Source organism: Geotrypetes seraphini, chromosome 11, assembly GCF_902459505.1.
Source record: "Geotrypetes seraphini chromosome 11, aGeoSer1.1, whole genome shotgun sequence".
Lineage (NCBI taxonomy): Eukaryota > Metazoa > Chordata > Amphibia > Gymnophiona > Dermophiidae > Geotrypetes > Geotrypetes seraphini.
This window is the reverse complement of record NC_047094.1, coordinates 132,035,756-132,058,165: the sequence shown is the minus strand read 5'-3', so window position 1 is coordinate 132,058,165 and position 22,410 is coordinate 132,035,756. Positions and strand designations below refer to the sequence as shown.

The following is a 22,410-nucleotide window of genomic DNA, read 5'->3' as shown; positions in this document are numbered from 1 at the left end:
ATCACAACTGAGCCGATGGTTCTTCTTCTCTCTGATACTGCAAGGGTTTAGTGACTGTTCTAAACAAGCAAAGTCTTGCAATACGAGTACAAACAGTGTACACGTGTCAAATCATCACAACTAAACCAATGGTTCTTCTCTCTCTGATGCTGAGGGAGTGTAGTGACTGTTCTAAACGAGTGAGGTCTTGCAATACAAGTATGTATAGTATTTTGTATTAAAGTTTTTGGGTTGTGGAACGAACTGTCTGTGTTTCCATTATTTCTTATGGGGAAATGCGCTTTGATATACGAGTGCTTTGGATTACAAGCGGTGCTTCTGGAATGAATTATGCTCGCAAACCAAGGTTTGACTCTACCAATACAGCCAACCTCTTCTGTCTTCTCGGGTATTCTACTGGTGATGGGTCAACGAGTCAGAGTTGGGAAAGATATCCGGCAGAATTAGGCCAGAAAATGAATTTGATGGTTCTTGCCAAATCTAATCTAATCCTTAGGTTTGTCTACCGCATCATCTCCACGTTCGTAGAGCTCGGCGCGGTTTACAGTAGGAGAAATAGGAAGGAACTACAACAGAGGGTTAGAGGTAGAAGTGCTATCTCCTCCTCTCCCTATTGGCTAAGGCTCTTAACATTTGCATCTCCTCTTCCTATAGGCTAAGGCTCTTTCCACCTGCATTGTGATGTCATAGAGCTTTATGGTTATAGAAAAAGAGAAACATGATGGCAGATAAAGGACAAATGGCCTATCCAGTCTGCCCATCCGCAGCATCCGCTATCTAATCTAATGTAATCTAATCCTTAGGTTTGTATACCGCATCATCTCCACGTTCGTAGAGCTCGACGCGGTTTACAGTAGGAGAAATAGGAAGGAACTACAACAGAGGGTTAGAGGTAGAAGTGTGAAGAAAATTTAGAGGACTTGGGATGCCAAGATATAAGAGTTTCCTTGGTTCCTAAGTTGGAGGGAGACTTACATTTTTTGAGAAAAGCCAGGTTTTCAGATGCACATTTGAAGCATGTGTGTTAAATACGGGTGAGGTCTGGTGACTTTATTTCGACTCATGACACAAGACACTTCATCCTAGTGGCCAGTACACTGTGTCCAACTCATTCCTTTTCATCAGCTAATAAAGAAACATCGTTAATTGAACAAGAGGCACCAAATAAATACTGGGATGCATTTCAGAGAGGTGAAGGATTATTTTTTTAAATCATTTTTCATTACTTATTACCCTCAGAGCACGGGGGACTAGCTTGCTCCCTCCCCCCCCCCCACCACCACCAATCGCTGGTTGGAGTACATGTGATTTACTGTAACCCACAGTTAGGGAGAAATCATTGCCTTCCAGTCAATGTCCAAATTCAATTATTCTGTTTTCAGTGAGAATCTTCAATGGTTCACCTTCGTCACAGATCAGCTCTGTAGAGGGCCAGCGCTGCATAAACCACAAGTATACAAGACAACAACAGAACAGAAACTATAGTGCTGTAAATGGGAAACAGGAATTTCACTCTGTGAAGTTGACTTATAAAAATGGATTAAGAAATTATAGCAGCTTTAATTTTTATATATATATATATATATAAACAAACTATCACATTGCAATCTTTAATTTTCATATAAGTTAATGTCTTTTCCACCTAAATTCTTCTCTGCTAGCGATTCTTATGTTGCAATGACTCTGGCAAGACTCCGAACTGTTCGCTTATCTCCCTGACTTTGGCCTGACAGTCAAGTAAGTTGTCTTTCAGGGTAGTGATTTCCTGAGCGTGGACCTCCAGAGTCCCATTCATGTGGTCCATGTATCCCCACAAATCTCCCGTGTGCTTCTCTAACGCATCCTTAATGAGATCCAGGCTTCCAGTCACCACCCCAAGCTTGCCACACATGTTCTCCACCTGAGCCATTCGACCGTCAAACTGGAAGACTTCTTTTTGGAGGTCCTGGGCCAGGTACTTGCAGTTACCAAAATCGTTCAGGATTCGGAGTTTCAATCTCTCGAGATCTCCTTTGAGGTCCAGGACATTCCTGTTACTGAATGACAGCTGAGAGCCCTGATCTTGGACTTTCTCTTGGATAGAGTGGACTTCACCAGATAGTTTCCGCTCACGTTCATCAAAAGAAGAATTGATGTGCACCACTGTGTCGGAGTACTGACTGACTGAGTCCTTCAGGCCAGTAAGTGACTTGCTGACGGTGTTGAGATTAATCTTAAGCAAGGTGATTTCCCCCTGAAGTGAATTTGCTTCCTCCAGTTCAATTCGTCTTTGGATTTCCAGGACAGTAGAATTGAGTTTCTTTAGGAGTTCCGAGTTGACATCATGTTTCAGCAGTAGATCCTGGCTTCTATTCTGACAGCCTTCAATATCTGTCTTAAAATGTTCTACAACGCTGGAACTGGAGCACTGGGTGCAAAGACTTTCCAGGACAGTCAGTCTGTTCTGTAACACTTCTATTCCTTCACTGGTTTGTTTCTTTATGGTGACTATCTCACGCTCAAGCAAAGGCATTGCAGCACCATCCAAGCTAACTGGCATACTGATATTGCCAAGCTCCCCAACAATGGTCATAAACCTCTCTTCCAAGGTCCTTATTTTATCTTCTACTGAGGTTTTGATGCCATCCACTTCCAAGTCCACAAGAGCTCTTATGCCTCCTTCTATTTCATGGCAGCGGCCATCCATGTCTCGTTCAGATGCATTGATCTTTGCCTCGATATCTTCAAAGCGGCCATTAAAGAAATTCTCAAAGGTCACTGAAGAAATCTGGGGCAGTTCACTTTCTAGTCTGGACTGCTGGTTCTTCTGGGACTCCGTAATAATGTGCATGTTTTTTTCCAAACTGTCCAGTCGTTCCGTAAGGTAGTTGATATTGCTGCAGCAGCTTTCAACAACTGTCAGACCATGAATCTGGCTCTCTAGGTGGGATATTTCTTTCTTAATTTGCAGCTCCTTGCCATCCAACGTCTGCTGCAACTGCAAATTTGTAGCTTTCTCCTTCTCACACTGCTCTTGGACTTCTTTGATACGGAAGTCACATGTGCTCTGTATGTTTAGCAACTTCTTCTCAAAACCATCTAGGATCTCGGCCCTTACACTGGTTAGCTTCCTCTCAATAAACTCTTCAAGTATGTCAATCGATGTCAAAGGAGAAGGCTTGGCAGCATCTAGGAGGTGCTTAATTCGTCCATCGTGGTCCAGGACCATGCCATGCACCTCATTTAGTAAGTCTGTTTTGGTTTTTAGCATATCGCTGACTTCCGTAACTTTCCCCATGATGTCTCCAACCCTGGGGAATGTAACATCAGCTTTCTCTGGAGCATCCGGCACCCCACCTGGAATGACGCCAAAGCCAACAGATGAGTCAGGCACTCTTGGAGCATTCATCAAGGTCCCAATCATCTTATTGGTGTCCTCCTGGATAGCATGCCGGAGGTGGTCTCCCAAACCGTTCACCATGGTATGTAGGCTGTTGTAAGACTGTGAGAGGCGCCTTACTTCCTCTTCTAGATGATCCAACCTGTCTCCTATAACGCCAGGCAATTTTCTACCTATTCAGAACAATGAAAACAAAGTTTATTAATGTGTTTTATGATTAACCATTGATTTACTCTGCACATGCTATTTGCATTCTTTTCGTAACGTAGCCTTTTTCCAGTAGAACCAGTTGCTGAATCACATTTGGGAACCTTTATAACAGGTTCTCTCGTTCCTGAAGAGCTTCGACCCAGCTGGATTTTCAAGATTTCTCCAATGACTATGCATGAGACCTATTTGCATACATACAATTAGATCTCATGCATATTCATTGGTTATAAAAATCACAATATATATAGATAGATAGCTTCAATGAGTTAAATACTTTTAAATAAAGAATAATGCTTACATATAATTTGTATTTTTTTACTTTTTTAACAAATATATTAACAATTCAACACACATACATTTGCATTCAGTTACAATAAATTCCGTTCGACCAAATGTATGAGCAAGGATTTAAAGAGCATGTGACCTAGCATAGGCTCAATTGATTGCATCGGGGGGTGAGCGTACTGTTTGGTAGCTCCCGCTCAATGGACCTGATTTGAAAAATCCCCTTTCTGTTATGCTGCTATACATAAGAACATAAGAATTGCCGCTGCTGGGTCAGACTGGTGGCCAATCGTGCCCAGCCGTCCACTCCTGCGGTGGTCCTCTGGTCAAAGACCAGTGCCCTAACTGAGACTAGCCCTACCTGCGTATGTTCTGGTTCAGCAGGAACTTATCTAACTTTGTCTTGAATCCCTGGAGGGTGTTTCCCCCTATTTGAATCCCTGGAGGGTGTTTCCCCCTATAACAGACTCTGGAAGAGCGTTCCAGCTTTCTACCACTCTCTGGGTGAAGAAGAACTTCCTTATGTTCGTACGGAATCTATCCCCTTTCAATTTTAGAGAGTGCCCTCTCGTTCTCCCTACCTTGGAGAGGGTGAACAATCTGTTCTTATATACTAAGTCTATCCCCTTCAGTACCTTGAATGTTTCGATCATGTGCCCTCTCAATCTCCTCTGTTCAAGGGAGAAGAGGCCCAGTTTCTCTGTACGCTGTGATGAAGGTAATAATATGATAAATGTTGGTACAAAGGTTAAAGGTTTAATATGTAATAGAAAGATATAATGTTTTTTAAAAGGTTTATTGTGTTTGACATTAGGCAATGAGAACAGGCTTTCACCCTAGCTCCTGATGATGCCTTTGGCGCAAAACACAGTCTTGGGTAGAGATATTACAGTTTATAATACTCAGAAGATGAGCGTGTGACTGATAATATTTTGAAGAAAATGATTAGATACACCTGCTTGTGGCACTTTCAGATTTACTGTGGTTTAACGGAAGAACAAGCGAAAGGGTTTGTTTTTGAATAGACTTTGAGCGACAGCAGTCAGCTGTTTTTACAAGTATGGGGGGGGAGGGTTCTCAGTTTGTTTTCTGCTCTAGCAATTAATCTGTGAACCTGCACTGAATGTCCCCTGATGAAGGTGTTTTAAACGCCGAAACTGGGATCCTCGTTGGGACCTGTTGTTTCTAACAAAGACTTTGGTAGTTGTTAAGATATCCACCTTGGCTTCTCTTGCTGTTTTCTGCTTGTATCCCGAGACGAGGAACTCTTCTGTTTGCCTGTTTGTAAAGACTGCTTTAAGCATGCATTTATAGAAAAATTGGGACTTGTGATTATAGCAAAATTAAAGCAGTAAATAAGGATGTCGTGTTCAGAACTAAATGAGATGCTGGGTATGATTTATTGCCCTTTATTTGATGGAAAGATGAAAAAATATTCATACAAATTATCATCATTATGAGTCTATTTTGAATAGTCCAGGGCTGGTTTGGTTTTCAATTATTATATGGCTGGAGGCTTTTAGAGGCTTAGATGAGAGATATATGTCTGTATAAAACATGCTCTTGACTCACCATAGTCGCTCTTCTTTGGTGAACTCGGGGGCCCTGGGAATGGCTCGGGGTGAAGTTTTGGATGCGAAGGCGGTGGTCTTGGACCGGGAAACATGTTTGAAATTGGAGGAATCCTGGGACTGGGGAAATGCGTCAAGAGCCCTGGTTGCTGTGTGGGCACTTCGTGACATCCTTCTCCAGTGAAACCGGGACAGCACCTCCACGCCAACTCCGTCACTGTCTTGTAGCCAATTATGTACTTTGGTCTGTAAAGAGTCCGATACCTTATCAACATGAAGAGAAAGAGGAAGGAATTAAGGTTTGTAAAAATAGTTGGATAGTAAAAAAAACTTGAAACAAGAATATAATTCTAACAGGGGCAACTTCCATTCTTATCACTACTGCCTAATCAGGGGCTGGCAGCCTTTTTAAAGTAAAGAGCATCCAACCTCATTCTCTCCTCCCAGTTTTCTGGCAACATTAATTGTTTATTTTAAGCTTCTAAGCCATTACTAAGTCAATTCAGAGCGGTTTACATTAGCTTCAAATGCGGTGTTGCGATACATGAGCTTCAATAATGGTGTTACAATACATGAGCTAAATATTACTACTACTACTTTGGGACAGTAAGGGAATTTTTCAAGTACCTTTCTTATTTCTAATCTTAATGTATATTTTCTGTAAACCGCTTAGAACCTAACGGATGTAGCGGTATATAAGAAATAAATTACATTACATTTATGTCGCGATGAAAGGCATTCACAGCGCTGCACATTTTGACATTTATAGACGGTCCCTGCTTGGAAGAGCTTACAATCTAACTTGGACAGACAGACATGATATATAGGGTTGGGGATGCAAAACCCAAGGTGGAGGAATCGAAAGCACTCTCAAAAAGGTGGTCTGACATTTATAGACGGTCCCTGCTCGGAAGAGCTTACAATCTAACTTGGACAGACAGACATGATATATAGGGTTGGGGATGCAAAACCCAAGGTGGAGGAGTCAAAAGCACTCTCGAAGAGGTGGGCTGACATTTATAGACGGTCCCTGCTCGGAAGAGCTTATAATATAACTTGGACAGACAGACATGATATATAGGGATGGGGATGCAGAACCCAAAGTGAGAGGAGTTAGAAGTCGAAAGCACTCTCGAAGAGGTGGGCTTTGAACGGGGCCTTGAATGTTGCCAGAGACAAAGCCCGCTGTAGGGATTCAGGTAGCTTGTTCCAAGCATACGGTGCAGCAAAGCAGAAGGGACGGAGTCTGGAGCCCGCAAGGTATAAAACGTGAATAATCAAAGTCGCAAATAATAAAACCGTGAATGCAGAAGGAGAAGTGTTTATGCATCTTTGAAGAGGAAGATTTGGAATTTGGACTTGAATTTGTCTAGGGAGGGTTTGATTCGAATGTTTAATGGAAGCGCATTCCACAGAGAGGGCAGTGACTGAAAACATGGTTTTACGGGTTGTATCATAGAATATTTTCATTGTTTAGATTTGGGCACAGCCGTCGCTGCCACAGCAACGGACACCTGTTCATCACTTTCATTTTTATAGAGGGCACTGACTTGGCTAGAATTATTGGCACTGCCTTCAGTTTAGCAAAAAAAAAGAACTAACTTGATGTAAAGCAGGTGATTATTTTTAGAGAACTGTTTGCTTCGGTATAGCAAAGATATTGGTGGCAGCGCCAGCATCTCAAAGAATGTGGCAGACAAATCCTTCTAGGAAAGCCTCACTCAGTTCTACTAGGCCTTTGCTGGTACTGATCGGGGGCTATTAACCGATGCTGGAGATAATAAGGTTCCTGCTGTCATCTTGATCCCACTTGAGATTTGACATCCGGGGCCTGCTGGCTGTGATCATAGTCATAACAGCTATTTATGACAGCTGGATAAGCAGTTTACTGTAGTCTGAACACTGAAAGCAGTCTGACCTTTGCATCACCCCAGGGGACATGGAGGAGGGATTCTCAACTAAAAGGTTGCACAGGGACAGAAATTTCACCCCTATCCACCAAGATCCATCCTCACCCATTCTGCAGGAGTCAACACTATTATTTACTTGCTCGCAGCCCTGTTTTCTCCCAACCTTATTAGCCTCCCGTGGTTTTTGGGATGGTATTCATTATTCAACCAATGAGTGTCCCAAGTCACTGTTGTTCCAGCTGCCTCTCTGGGCATTCCAAGCCTCACTCTGGTGCTCCAGCTGCCTCTCTGGGCATTCCAAGCCTCACTCTGGTGCTCCAGTTGCCTCTCTCTCAGTGCTAGTCAAGCCTCATTCTGAACTCACCAGACACTCCTGTGAGAATCCCATGGAAACTTTCTTTTATCCCCACGGGAAACCCACAGCAACATCTTCCATAAGTGTGGGAGTCCACAGGATTCGTGCAATCCTTATTCCCTGCAATTTTCTATTCTCAACCCAGTCCTCAGGATACATAAGTCAGTTTGGTTTTCAAGATATTAAAGTTTCAAGTTTATTTTTAATTTGACATACTGCCTATCTATGGGGTCCTTTTATTAAGGGCTCCTTTTACGAAGGTGTGCTAGCGTTTTTAGCGCACGCACAGGATTAGCGCGCGCTAGCCGAAACACTACCGCCTGCTCAAGAGGAGGCGGTAGCGGCTAGCGCGCGGGGCATTTTAGCGTACGTTATTCCGCGCGTTAAGGCCCTAACGCGCCTTCGTAAAAGGAGCCCTAGGGTGCACTAAATGCTAAGGCACCCATAGAATATAACGGATGCCTTAGCATTTAGCGTACGCTCTATAGCGCACTTTAATTAAAGGACCCCTATAAGTCTAGGCAGTGCCGAGTTAAGATAAATATAAGTTAAAATGGTAATGGACAAAGACAAAAACATATACTTGCTACCAGGGCCAGATTTAGATGAAAAGAGGCCCTAGGCTATTCCACTTATGAAGCCCTTTCGCCTCCCATTTTGCACGTGTGCAATTCGGATTCCCCACCCCAGGCTGAATTTTGATGAGTCGCTGGCGCAGGCGCTGTGAGGAGTGACACAGAAGCACACCTCAAGCCACAAGGACTCACGATATTTCAACAGCGCATGCGCGCTCTAGGATTTTATTATTTATGATAGAATCATGAAAATATAAAATAAAGCACGTAATATACATTTTAAAATATGCAAATTAAAACATATGTTAAGAACTTACTTAAAATTCCGCAAAATGAAGATATTGTCACCAAAAAATTTTTCAATAGTCTATAAACACTTCACTAAAGTATTGAACCTACTGAACTCAAAAGGCGAGAATCAAATGATCGTGTACGCAATCCTAAAATAAGAATCTTTTCTAATAACATTAACACGTGTTTCATATTATCGAAGTAACACGAATATAACCGAACGTCGAGATATCAATAGGTCGGTTCGTTTGTCTGTTCCAATCTGCACTTTATTTATGCAAGAACACGTCAATATTTGCCATAGCAATCAGTGAACGTATGAACTATACTTTGGTGCAATCTAGTATATACAAACGAACAGACCCAATGAGCCGAACGCCTTGATCTTAACCAATACTGTTTATTAGTCATATGCGTAGAATTTCTCCTTATTTTCGGTTCAGTGTTTTGGTGTTCACTGTTTTTAGAATAGTGTAATTTTAATTTTGCTAACAATTTGAATGTAGGCCCCTCTTGATCTTGAGGCCCTAGGCTGAAGCCTAGTTAGCCTATAGGAAAATCTGGCCCTGCTTGCTACAGAAGGGAAGGAGAGGCTTTAATTAGTCCTGAATGCAAATGTTGGAAATTATTTATACATCAAAAGCATCTTTATTATGTTTTAAGATTAGCTTTAAATTTTGATAAGCAATCTTCTTGTCTAAGATGATTAGGTAGGGCGTTCCAGAGAGTTGGTGCAGTGACCGAGAAGACAGTTTTCCATGTGGTATCATATATAATATGGCGAACTGAAGGGATTGAGAGAACATTTTGTCGAGTCGAGCGAAGTGATCTTGACGGGGTATATGTTAGTAACAATCGATCATAAATGCCGGGGAATATTCGGATCTTGCTTTGCAAGTGAGAAGCAAGGTTTTGAATGTTACGCAGTGGGATATAGGACAACCCTAGAACGCATGCAAATCTTTCTCATGCATATTCATCGAGGATATTCTGAAAATCTGGCCTCAAGGACTGGAACTGATCTCGTGCCGCTTCCCGCGAAAACTGACGGCTGCCGTCAGTTTTTGCAGGAAGCGGCGCGGGACCAGGCAGGCAGCATTGTGCGCCGCTCTGCCGCAAGAGAAGAGGACTCGGAGGTAGCCACGTCCAGAGAGGGAGGGCGCCAGAATTAAAAAAAAGATACCCGGGGGTGGGGTATTCGCTTCATAAGACGCACCCTTATTTCCATCCACTTTTTTGGAGGGGGGAAAAAGTGCATCTTATGGAGTGAAAAATATGGTATTTTGGACAGCATCATATATACACTGAAGAAGTTATGCAAATAATTACAGTAGATTAGGGGTATGCATGTAGGGTTTTTCCTTCAATTCAGGATGTTTTCTAGGTTCTTCATAACAGCGCTTTTTAACCCAGTCCTCGGGACACACCTAGCTAAAAATAAATTTTGCTGTGGTTTTTTTGTGTGGCATTTTCTATTTCATTTTCAAATAGACATATTGCAGGGTGTCTCAACCCAGTCCTTGAGACATACCCAGCCAGTCAGGTATGCATGAGATAGATTTGCATAAAATTGGAGATGTTCTCCTCAGCCCTGCGTTTTCTCCTTTTTTGCCTTTCTTAATGAGTACTTACACAACAGTCCCTGGGCATTTTGGTCCCCAGCTGCACTTGAGATATTCGGCCTTCACGTAGGTCTCTGTCCCCTCTTGCTGAGTGCATGTGATGTTCTTCTGCACCACGTACACACAGAAATTTCTGAAACCGAGAACAAAAACAGAGCACAGTGAGGCAAACTTGCAAGACTGTAGTGGGCCTACAGAAGGAGACGGACAAACCTCCCGCAAACCAGTGGCGTAGACTGAGTTATTCGGGATTTTGTAATTGCAATAGAGGAGAGAAGGGATAACATAAAATCAATTTCTAGACTGCAAAACCGTTAAGTTCTATGCGGTTAGCAAAAGATTGTTAATCGGTTAGCGCACCTTAGTAAAAGAATAAAATACTAATTAAATATTAGTAATAAAATAATTAGTAATAAAATACTAATTAAATATAAAGAAAAGACCTGTAATAAGAACATAAGCATCGCCTCTGCCGAGACAGATCACAGGTCCATCATGCCCAGCAATCCGCTCCCGTGGCAGCCCCCCAGGTCAATGACCTGTAAGTGATCTAATCTCCAAAGCATTTTGTAATGTATAGTAACCCTCTAATTGTACCCTTCAATCCCCTTTTCCTTAAGGAACTCGTCCAATCCCATTTTGAAACCCAAAATCGTACTCTGCTCTACCACCTCTTCTGGAAGCGAATTCTAGGTGTCCACCACCCTCTGAGTGAATAAGAACTTCCTAGCATTTGTTCTGAATTTGTCTCCCTTCAATTTAAATGTTAATTAAGTTTCAAGTTTATTTATTCATTTGATGAATCGCCTATTAAAATTGCTAGGCGATGTACAGAGTCCATATAGAGAATAATACAAAGAAACTATCAATTAACACAAATAATAACATAAACACAAACATGAAAGGGTAGGGAAGGATTAAAGTTTACAATCTTATATTTGGAAGAAAGGGTAGGCCAAGAGGTAAGGGGCTAAAATCCAAAGCACAGTTCGAAACATCCTAAAAGTATTAAAAATATCCAAAACTTTAAATAAGATTTTAAAGTTTTTTAAAAAGTTTTAAGTATTAAAAGCATCCCTAAATAAGTAGGATTTTAAAAGTTTTTTAAAAGTTACAATATCTTTTTCAGATCGAATTACTCATAAATATGGAAAACAAATGAGTTTTTAATTGTTTTCTAAAATGTAAATAAGAGTGAGAAGTCAGTAATAATTGCTTGAAATCCTTGTCCCAAGTGGCTGCCTGATAAGAAAGGATACGGAGAATATTGGGGAGATAATTCAAATTAACAGGAATGCACCTTAGTGCACGCTAAATCGGGTAGCGCACCTTATTAAAAGGACCCCATAGTGAGCGTCAGGAGCAGCACAGAGCATTCAGCGCGGCTCCCTACGCTTATAACCGCTATCGCGGTTTAGGTAAAGGAGGGGGGGGGGCGCCTTCCCTTGAATTCAGCTGTCAGCTTATTTCTAATTCTTTTACAGTGCTTGATCGGACTACATTCCTCAGAAAATCCCACAAAGCAAGGATTTCTGTAGTAATGGCTCTTCTCCAGACACAGACACATAAAGCATAAAGCATGATGTAATAAGCATCTTTTCTCACAGACAGACAATGGAAGAAAGGCTTCAGTAAATCCAGCACTGCACCTGGAAGCATATGCAACCACTTTACTGAATTCAAGATGCTTCGAGAGCATACGTGTCTAGGTCGAACTGTCGTTTTTATGTTCCTAGTTTTAAAGGGCAATGTTCAAGGAGGTTATTTAATTTCTCTTTTGCTTTTCAAGCACCCAAAATGTATAGGTTAGAGTTACGAGGTGGGTTCTGAAAAGTTCTCAGCCCAACCAAACTGGAAGGTGGCTGTGCTATACTTGGCGCTCCAAAACCAGTCATTAGCAGCCGGAATTGTCTATGTTTGGCAAACCAGAAAGAGACTGATTCCATCTCACCCCAGCCTCCAGGGAGATAGAGGTCTGGGTGAAGAATGATACTTGTATGAACGAAAGAACAATCCAGGCGTCATATCCAATGTTAGGCAGAGGCATGGTAAGGCTGACGGGTGTCAGCACACATGGGGGTGAAAAAAAAAAAAAAAAAAAAAAAAGCAGAGACAGATCTGTAGACCCTTAACAGAGATACTGCAAGTCAGGATAAAGATTAATTATAACGTCTATAAAAAAGAAATGCTATATTAGCTAGAGTGCAAAACCAGATGTCAGAAGACTTCTTGGAAACTGAGTATTTATGTCTGGTCCTTCCGCTAGATTTAAGTCACTTTGGTCTTGATGGGCCAAGATCTTTCAATATAGACACAAAGCCGTCTCAAGGGCTGTGAGAGCAGTGTGGCTGCCCGGGGCTCAAGGGAGAAGAGACAGAAATTGCTCCCCTTCTGCTGTCTCCCCTGCGGTGGCCCTGGCACAGTGGGGCAGAGGGTAATATTAGAAAGGAGTAATATTGCAAAGGGGGTAACATTATAAAGCCTTGTCAATTTGTAGAGCGTGTTTTGCGCAGGGAAAATGGCTCTTAGAAATTTGTGCCGGTGTATAAATACATAGAAATGACAGACAATCTACGCACAGGTATTACCGGGGCAGAGCTGTCCAGGACCATATGCATATTTTCCAAAAGTATCACAACTCTTGTGTCTACAGCAAAACCTTGGATTGCGAGTAACTTGGTGTGTTTTGCAAGATGAGCAAAACGTTTTATTCAATTTTAACTTGATAAACGAGCGAGGTCTTACAAGTACGAACAGTATACGCGCACGACAACTGAGCCGATGGCTCTTCTCTCTCTGACGCTGCGGGAGCGCAGCGACTGTTCTAAACGAGCGAGGTCTTGCCATACGGGTGGGGACAGTCTTTTGTCTTAAAGTTTTTGGATTGTGGAACGAATCGTCTGAGTTTCCATTATTTCTTTTTTTTTTAATTTCTTTATTCTTTTTCAAACTTACATCGAGTGCACAAAAAGAACAACATGAAATACTATCGTACAACACTTGAACATCATACATTATATTCTTAATACGTAAATTAATTAAAAACCCTCCCCCCTCCCATCTTTCTATACAATCATTAAAACTATCATATTCCTTCAAAATTTCAATTTTGCTACATCTTATCTTCCAATCTCCCAGTTTCCATTATTTCTTATGGGGAAATTCGCTTCGATATACAACTGTTTTGGATTACAAGCATGTTTCCGGAACAAATTATCTCGCAAACCAAGGTTTTACGGTACATATTATTTATATAATACGCTTCAATATCCACAAGTATATTGTTTTCCAGAACCTCAGCGACACCACTTAAGGCGGAAGCAGTTCATTGCCTTAAACTTCATGTGTCCACTCGTCATCGGATCTTATTTAATAGGTATATTTTCCCACAAGTAAAAGTTTTTTAGAACAGCGTATATACTGGTTGAACACATGGCTGGAATGCGGAGCTAGACTGCATCTCACTCATCTGAAGATTGTCTGGGGGAGGGGAGTGAAAGAGGAATAAATTGTCTGACGCGGACCCGCATCGGGATACGTAAGAGCTGATGGGCTCTCGCCGGATATTTAAATGGCAGTTTAGAACGCCGTCGCCATCTTAGTCTTGAAGAAGTGGTCAAGCGATATGGAATAAGTATGTGGGTTGTCGGAAATCTGATTCAGGAGGATGGGTAAAAGATAATTCTCACTTCCTAATAGATATTTTTAATATTGCTGTAGGGACAGTGCCTTAAAAAAAGCTTCAATTCTGGGGAAAACCTATATATGACACTGAACGTTAGACGCGAGTTCCACGCTGCAGGTTCAGTGGGGAAAAACGTTCTGACGGATGCAAGGCACTGAAATGGGGGCAGAAACAACAGATCTGTGCGAAAGCACTCTTTCACGCCCATTTATAGAACAACGCGTGGCTCTGCAAGGGGGTGGGGCCATGGGAGGGGGAGGGGCGTGGGCAGGTCAGGGGCATTCCCTTAAAATGCGCGCAGCGTGAAGGGATAGCGCTTGCCAGGAATTACCCAAAAAAGCAACAGGCACGGGTCCAGGAATTGACAGCAGAGGAAGAGCCGACGCCGGCACGAGCGGCAGGTTAGGGCTGCCGCTTGTGCTGGGAACATTAAAGAGGAAGGGGTACATGCGCACGGGAGTGGGGAGGGAGTGGGGGAGGGGCGGAGAGGAAGAAGGGTGCCGGTGCCTCCACCATGTCGGCGCCCGGGACGGACCCTCCCTTTACTACGCCACTGCATACACCAAGGCCTTTTACTAAGGTGCGCCGACCAATGAGCGCGCATAGTAACATAGTAGATGACGGCAGATAAAGATCCGAATGGTCCATCCAGTCTGCCCAACCTGATTCAATTTAAATTTTTTTTTTTTTTTTAATTTTTTCTTCTTAGCTATTTCTGGGCAAGAATCCAAAGCTTTACCCGGTACTGTGCTTGGGTTCCAACTGCCGAAATCTCCGTCAAAACCTACTCCAGCCCATCTACACCCTCCCAGCCATTGAAGCCCTCCCCAGCCCATCCCCCACCAAACGGCCATACACAGACACAGACAAAGATGCCGGGCTCAAAGGCACCGCACCGTGAAGGCGAACGATGTTTTCTGCTGGGCGATGCGCTTTGCTTTCGCGGTTTCACTTCTCCTAATAAAAATGGTTTTGAAATTAAACAAAAACCCAGATGCAGCACAGAGAAGTATCCCCTGGCAAAGCGTGTCCCCCCTGGGGATTATTAAGATAAATGCAAGCTATGTCATTCAGAAGGGGTTCCCCGTTTGGCGAAATTTAAATAATCGGTATAGCTTGCCGGGCCTATGCTTCCAGACCGATTTGCTAGGGCATCAGGCCGCCAAGTGGTATAAATTAATATCTGAATATATGAACAAGAAACCTAAAACTAGTCTAAAAGACATTTGGAGCATTGAGATAAAGCAACAAATTTCTGCTACTCAATGGCCACGGATTTGGACTTGGAGGATGAGATGTACAGCGTCGGAATCTATGAGACAAACTTGTTTTTTTCTGTTACATAGTTTTTTGGACCCCAGATCGTTCTGTCATCTTGAAATAGGGACACTGGATCATTTGTTGTTGTTTTTTTCCCTTTGATGCTCAACTTTTGGAAATCGATATGGGGACAAATCAATTTGATTTTGGAATCTTCAATCCCGCTGTCTTATGAGGTGGTTATTTGTGGTACGCTGTTGTCACCTAAACCTCCTTCGGACAAATATAAAAGTAGATTATTTTCCATCATGACTGGGATAGCCATGCAAATGGTTACCAAAAACGGGAAAAATTGGGATCGACTCAATTTCTCCTTTTGGCGGGACTCTATGTTTACGTTACAAATTCAGAAATGTTGTGTGATAATAACTTATTTAAATTAACATGGAGTCCATTGACAAATTTTGTGAACGATGATTAGCTGGATTATTCTCCTGATTTCTTATTTGATGGGTGGGTGGGTGGACGGAGGGGTGTTGTATTTTGATGTTATCAGTGATCAATAAGTTCAATATGATTTTCACTATGGGATCCTCTTATCAAGCCGTGCTAGTGGGGTTAGCCAATTGGACATTTCATAACACGCTAACCCCTGCGGCCGGCTAAAAATCTAACGCCTGCTCAATGCAGGCGTTAGCGGCTAGCGCAGCAGGCGGTTTAACGCACGGTATTGCACGCGTTAAACCCCTACCGCAGCTTGATAAAAGGACCCCTATATGTCTGAAATAATGCATTTTGTTTTTGTATTGAGGTGGGAGGGAGGGTGAAATGTTTTTGAAGTATTTCTATGATTGATGTAAATGCAATTTTGAAGTTAATTATACGTATATGTATAAGAACATAAGTAATACCTCTGCTGGGTCAGACCTGAGGTCCATCGCGCCCAGCAGTCCGCTCACGCGGCGGCCCAACAGGTCCAGGACCTGTGCAGTAATCCTCTATCTATACCCCTCTATCCCCTTTTCCAGCAGGAAATTGTCCAATCCTTTCTTGAACCCCAGTACCGTACTCTGCCCTATTACGTCCTCTGGAAGCGCATTCCAAGTGTTTACCACACGTTGGGTAAAAAAGAACTTCCTAGCATTCGTTTTGAATCTGTCCCCTTTCAACTTCTCCGAATGCCCTCTTGTTCTTTTATTTTTTGAAAGTGTGAAGAATCTGTCCCTCTCTACTCTCTCTATGCCCTTCATGATCTTCTAAGTCTCTATCATATCCCCTCTAAGTCTCCTCTTCTCCAGGGAAAAGAGACCCAGTTTCTCCAATCTCTCAGCGTATGAAAGGTTTTCCATCCCTTTTATCAAACGTGTCGCTCTCCTCTGAACCCTCTCGAGTAACGCCATATCCTTCTTAAGGTACGGCGACCAATATTGGACGCAGTATTCCAGATGCGGGCGCACCATCGCCCGATACAGCGGCAGGATAACTTCTTTTGTCCTGGTTGTAATACCCTTCTTGATTATACCTAGCATTCTATTCGCTCTCTTAGCGGCCGCTGCGCGCTTTGCCGTCGGCTTCATTGTCATGTCCACCATGTTTTAATAAAGATTTATATTAAAAAAAGATAAATGTAAGCTTGTATTCCCACACTATTTTTTTTTTTTTTGCATAAACACAGCAACAATTAATTTATGGACAAGACAGGAGTGAATAAGAGTGAGTCCATACTAGTGTCGGCATTCGATATATGGGGAACTGCACATTTTCAGACATCTGAGGTCTTTTCTTCCATTCTATGGCCTGGGTTTTTGTTTAAAGAGTGAAAGGTGAAGGCAAATGATTTCTAAGACAGATATGGCTTTCATAGCAAATTAAAAAATGTTCCTTTCAAAAGGATCATCAGAATTCACCACACCCAGTAGCGTAGTGAGGGCGGTTGGCGCTTGGCATTACCGCACCTCATGTCCCCCTACTTCTTCCCACCCCCTTACTCTTCTCCAATGCTTGGGCGCCCCCAGCTCTTTCCTGCCACTTGAGCGCCCCCTCCCCCCCTCCCCCGCATACCTCTAGAAATGTTCACCGGCACACACAGCCTCTTCCACCTGCTGCTGATGCTGGCATCAGCTCTCTTCCGATGTCATATCCTGGTCCCGTGAGCATCAGAGCAGTTTCGGAGCATTTAGCGCTCTGGGCCATGGTAGAAACCTCTACCACAGGCTTAGTAAAATAGGACCTAAGGGACCCATTGACTAGAGAATGACACGGAGCCAAATTTTACCCCGTCCCCGCAAGAACTCAATTGCGTTTTGTCGCTGTCCTTGTCCCGTTCCTATAAGCTCGGCCTTAACTGCACAAGCCTCGAACACTTATGATTTTCAAATGTTTGAGGCTTGTACAGATGAGGACGGAGCTTAGGCATTGGTGGAATGAGGCATTATGACATCACAATCTGAGCTCTAGAATGTTGCTACTTATGAGATGAGGACGGAGCTTAGGCATTGGTGGAATGAGGCATTATGACATCACAATCTGAGCTCTAGAATGTTGCTACTTATGAGATGAGGACGGAGCTTAGGCATTGGTGGAATGAGGCATTATGACATCACAATCTGAGCTCTAGAATGTTGCTACGTAGGATGTTAAAGCGTTTGAGGCTTGTGCAGATGAGGACGGAGCTTGCAGGAACGGGGAAGGGACAGGAAAATAACTCTCCAGGACAGGATGGAAAAATGAGTTCCCGCAGGGAAAAATTTGTCCTCATGTCATTCTCTACTATTTACTAAACTGGGTTAAGAAATGGGCTTAGCATGTCCTTAAAGGGGGTTTCCCTGTATGCTGAGCCCATTTTCCTATTTGTTTTATTTTTGGCCACGAGTTAACATTAGTGTTGGCACTTATACTGCGGCAGCACTTAAGCCCTGATTTCTCAATTGTCAATCGTCCACTAGGCGCCATTCAGAATCGCGCCAGCAGTGCCTGAGCGGTCTTAGGCTCCAGTAGGTATTGAAAGCTTACCCCCCCCCTCTTTTACAAAGGCACGTTAGTCATTTTAGCAAACGCTAAACGCTACCGCATCCATAGACTTATAATGGGCGTGTTAGCATTTAGCACGCGTGTAGTTTTAGCGTGCGCTAAAACGCATAGCGTACCTTAGTAAAACTAGTCGTTAGTTGCACTCCCATTTAGGCCAGGGTTTTCTTGGCCCAAACAAATGCGCCAAAGTCAATCTATGCCTAAAACCTGCCCCAAATCCGCTTCTAACTACGTCTTCTTGCCGGTAGCCGCGTCGGAGTAGATGTCCAGCTCAAAGTGGGAGGTGCCTACTGAGTAAGGCACATACCAGCTAATTAACTTTATTTTTTAAATGTTTTTTTTAATTGTATTTTTTTATTGGCGCTTTCATTTCAGAGCGCCAATTAAGAAAATGAAGTTAGGTGCCTAGATCGGCTAATGCTGGGTTTTACTAAACCGTGGTAGACATTTCTATGGCAGCCTGGCGAGGGTCAGAGCAGGTACCATGGCTTAGCAAAAGGAGCCCTAGGTGTGCTGATCTAGGCAGCCGACTTCAGGTGCCGTCAGTGGCGTAGCGAGTGGCGCCCCTCCCTTTCCCATACCATTTAAATTTTCCAGACGCGCGCAACAGCACAAACTCGTTGCCCGCGTCGTGGCGGCTGTCCCTCTGACATCACTTTCTAGACGCGGGGCCCGGAAGGGACGTCAGAGAGAGGCGAGACCGACGTGGGCAGCAAGCTCGCGATGCTGCTCGCGCAGGGAAAATGAAAGAGGTACGAGGGAAGGGGGGGCGGGGAGGAGGTAGGGTGCCTGTGCCCCTTACAAAGACCACGCCCGGGGCGGACTGCACCCCCCCCCCTTACTACGCCTCTGGGTGCTATTAAGGAGGTGCTCAAGGCTCCCGCGTGATAGACATGTTAACCAATTAGTGCGCTGGCGGCATCCGTACGCTAGCTGGTTAATGCATCCATGTTCAGTCCCTGCCCAACACGCCCTCTCCAACAATGAGAAAAAAAATACCCTTACCACACATGAAAATGATTTACCCTGGTGTCCCGCGGTAAAATGGCCAATTTGCACGCACACACTGAAAGCTTAAAATTATTTTTTATTTTCTTGGAAAGGGCCGTGTTAGGGGGTGGAGAGTGGAAGTGACAGCGCGTGAGGCATTGCCATGCACTAAACCCCCCACCCCCGCCCCTGTTACAAAAGCGTAGTGCAATTTTTAGCGCCAGCCGCAGTGCCTGTGCTCATGGGAATTCTATGAGTGTCGGAGTTGTTACCGCTGTGGTCGACTGTGCTATGTTTTTGTAAAGGGTGGGGTGGGGTTAGGGTTAGGGTTTAACTGATTAGCATGGGGTTGGTGTGAGGGCCCTTGGGTGGCAGTAGGGGTGCACGTGTTGTGGGGTTTTTTTAATGGCCGCGCCATAATGGCAAAATTAGCGCAGGTCCGTTAATTCAGAAAATGGAAAAATCAGCCATTTTCGGGCCACTGCAAAGGTGGCCTTACCGTGAGGGAAAGGCCCACGTAAGGGGTGCGCTAAGGCCACTTTTCCGGCAGCTTTAGTGAAAGAGCCCCAGTGTGGACGCCGCGATAGGCCACGTTTGCTGCATCAGGCGTGTGTTAGTGTCTAATGCAGCCGAGCAAAACAAATTAAAAAATCAAAACAAATGAAACCATTTTTTTTCTTCCAAAAAAAAGGAATGCACAAAATCAAAGAAATACTTAGAAAATAATTTGTCATCAACATACATGAATCCACCAGTTGTAATTTATAACAGATGCTTCTTCCCTTAAAGTCTAATAAATCAGCCGTGCCAAGAGCAGTTTAAAGTCCTTATTATTAATAACCTGTGAGGCTTCATTAAATTGCCCACATGGAATGCGAAAATCAACCCTTTTGGAGCCGTTGCCTCTTAAAAAAATATTCCAGGACCCTTCTTTGATCAGAGCACTTTTAAATAAAAGCAATATTATTATTCATAAAAGAACCCGATGCAATTATTTTTTATTCATTCAATTTTCTATACCGTTTTAACGATTTACATGAATTTTTCCCTGTCTGTCCTGGAGATCTTACAATCTATCTAATGTATCTGGGGCAATGGGGGGATTAAGTGAGTTGCCCAGAGTCACAAGGACCAGCGTGGGATTGAACCCACAACCTCAGGGTGTAATTTTAACCACTGTGCCACCCTAGAAATAAAAATGTAGCAAAAAAGAGCCAAGTATAGGACAATCAAAGCATTGTGACATCACTGATGAGGTTGGCTTCTATTGGTGGAATGAGGCATTATGATGTCACAATACCAGCTCTGCTTATCAGAGGCTGAAACTTTTCACACTATTTATTTATTCAATTTTCTATACCATTCTCTCAGGGGAGCTCAGAATGGTTTTACATGAATTTATTCAGGTTCTCAAGCATTTTTCCCTGTCTGTCCTGGTGGGCTCACAATCTATCCAATGTACCTGGGGCTATGGGAGGACTAAGTGACTTGCTCGGGTCACAAGGAACAGCGTGGGTTTGAACCCACAACCTCAGGGTGCTGAGGCTGTCATTTTAACCACTGTGCCACCCTAGAAATAAAAGTGGAGCAAAAAAGAGCCAAGTATAGGACAATCAAAGCATTGTGACATCACTGATGAGGTTGGCTTTTATTGGTGGAATGAGGCATTATGATGTCACAATCTCAGCTCTGGGGGAGCTCAGAGTCCCGGTGGGCTTACAATCTATCTAATGTACCTGGGGGCAATGGGGGGGATTAAGTGACTTGCCCAGGGTCACAAGGAGCAGCGTGGGTTTGAACCCACAACCTCGGGGTGCTGAGGCTGTAACTTTAACCACTGCGCCACTCTAGAAATCAAAATGTAGTAAAAGGGAGCCGAGTATAGGACAATGAAGCCATTGTGACATCACTGCTGAGGTTGGCTCTCATTGGTGGAATAAGGCATTATGATGTCACAATACCAGCTCTGGTTACCAGAGGCTGAAACTTTTCACGTTATTTATTACTGTTCTCCCAGGGGAGCTCAGAATGCTTTCCATGAATTTATTCAGATACTCAAGCATTTTCCCCTGTCTGTCTAAAGTCCCTGGGGCAATGGGGGGATTAAGTGAGTTGCCCAGGGTCACAAGGAGCAGTATGGGCTTTGAACCCACAACCTCGGGGTGCTGAGGCTGTAGCTTTAACCACATTGGCCACACTCTTAGGAGCTTTGGCATTGGCGCCCTTGTGTTCATTTACCTTCTCTCGGGGTCTCTCTTTGCACTTAATCCTGAACTTTCCACCCCTCGCACTAGCTTTTCTAAACGAGAATCAGCGCCCAACGCACAGGAGCAAACTTTTCACAATGATTTTTTTTTTTTTTTTTTTTTTTGGGGGGGGGGGGGGCTACACCCAACCCTGGACAAAGCCAAAGAGAATGCTCAGGCACCGATCTATCACGGTGGATCTTTTGCTGCCGTGCTTCACCCCTCACTCTCCTCTTACCCCCCGAACGCTTAGCGCGGCCCAAAGCCAGTTAGACGTCCAAGCGCGCCTTCCCTGACTCTTTTACTCTTTCCATTCGGGGAACTCCAGGCTTACTTGTGCTTGGCCACGGGCTTCCCCGGGTTGAGCTGAGGACTAGATCCCGAGGTGTAGAGGCTGTATCTATTGCCATGGGTCACGGGGTAACGGTGATAGGCGCCTTTGCAATCAACCAGGGAGAGCCAGGTCCCGATCCAGGACAGCACCGGCACCAGCAGAGATTTCTTGAACGATCCGCTCATCTTGGATTTGCTCTTCTTCTTCCCAGCCCTTCCCAAACAAAACAGAAGGTGGAATAGCTGCTCAGGTCCCAAAATATACCGCGCTTGATGTGCAAAAGTAGGAAACCCGGACTGGGCAAGCTGGAGGCGACTCAACACGTGCGAGCGAGGTCCGAAAGGACAGAAAAGAGGGAGCGCCTGGGTTCGTCCCGATCAGCTGCTGCTTCGCTCCTTATGTACCTCGCGCCACTTCCCAGCCCGGCTGCGCTCCGGACAGGAGGAGGCGGATCTCTCCCGGATCCACAGGAACGTCCTCCCTGCCGCTGCCCCTCCTGCCGGCCCTTCAAAGAAGCCGATCGGAGAACGAAAAAAAAGTCGAGAACGGGGGTTATTGCAAGGGAACGACGCACGTTTCGACTTTGTGTAGTTACTTACCTGTAGCGTACGTTCTCCGTGGACAGCAGGATAGTCAGCCACCTGCTTTTGTTTTAGTCCATGGGTGA

General features: G+C 44.0%; 1 protein-coding gene across 3 annotated transcripts; it reads right to left on the bottom strand.

Annotated features, from left to right (window-relative positions):
• Window positions 1–1,540: 1,540 nt before the first annotated feature.
• EMILIN3 (elastin microfibril interfacer 3) lies at window positions 1,541–22,155 on the bottom strand. 3 transcript variants are annotated; one of them, XM_033962754.1, is made up of 4 exons: window positions 21,744–22,155; window positions 10,209–10,331; window positions 5,447–5,709; window positions 1,541–3,552 (listed from the first exon to the last, which is right to left on the bottom strand). In XM_033962754.1, exons 1-4 carry the CDS (start codon window positions 21,926–21,928, stop codon window positions 1,658–1,660), a joined length of 2,466 nt encoding a protein of 821 aa, XP_033818645.1. In that variant the 5' UTR covers window positions 21,929–22,155; the 3' UTR covers window positions 1,541–1,657. The 3 variants fall into 3 exon arrangements, with proteins under 3 accessions (XP_033818645.1, XP_033818646.1, XP_033818647.1); XM_033962755.1 differs by lacking the exons at window positions 10,209–10,331; window positions 21,744–22,155 and adding an exon at window positions 7,519–7,637; XM_033962756.1 differs by lacking the exons at window positions 10,209–10,331; window positions 21,744–22,155 and adding an exon at window positions 7,461–7,623.
• Between the last annotated feature and the right edge of the window lie 255 nt (window positions 22,156–22,410).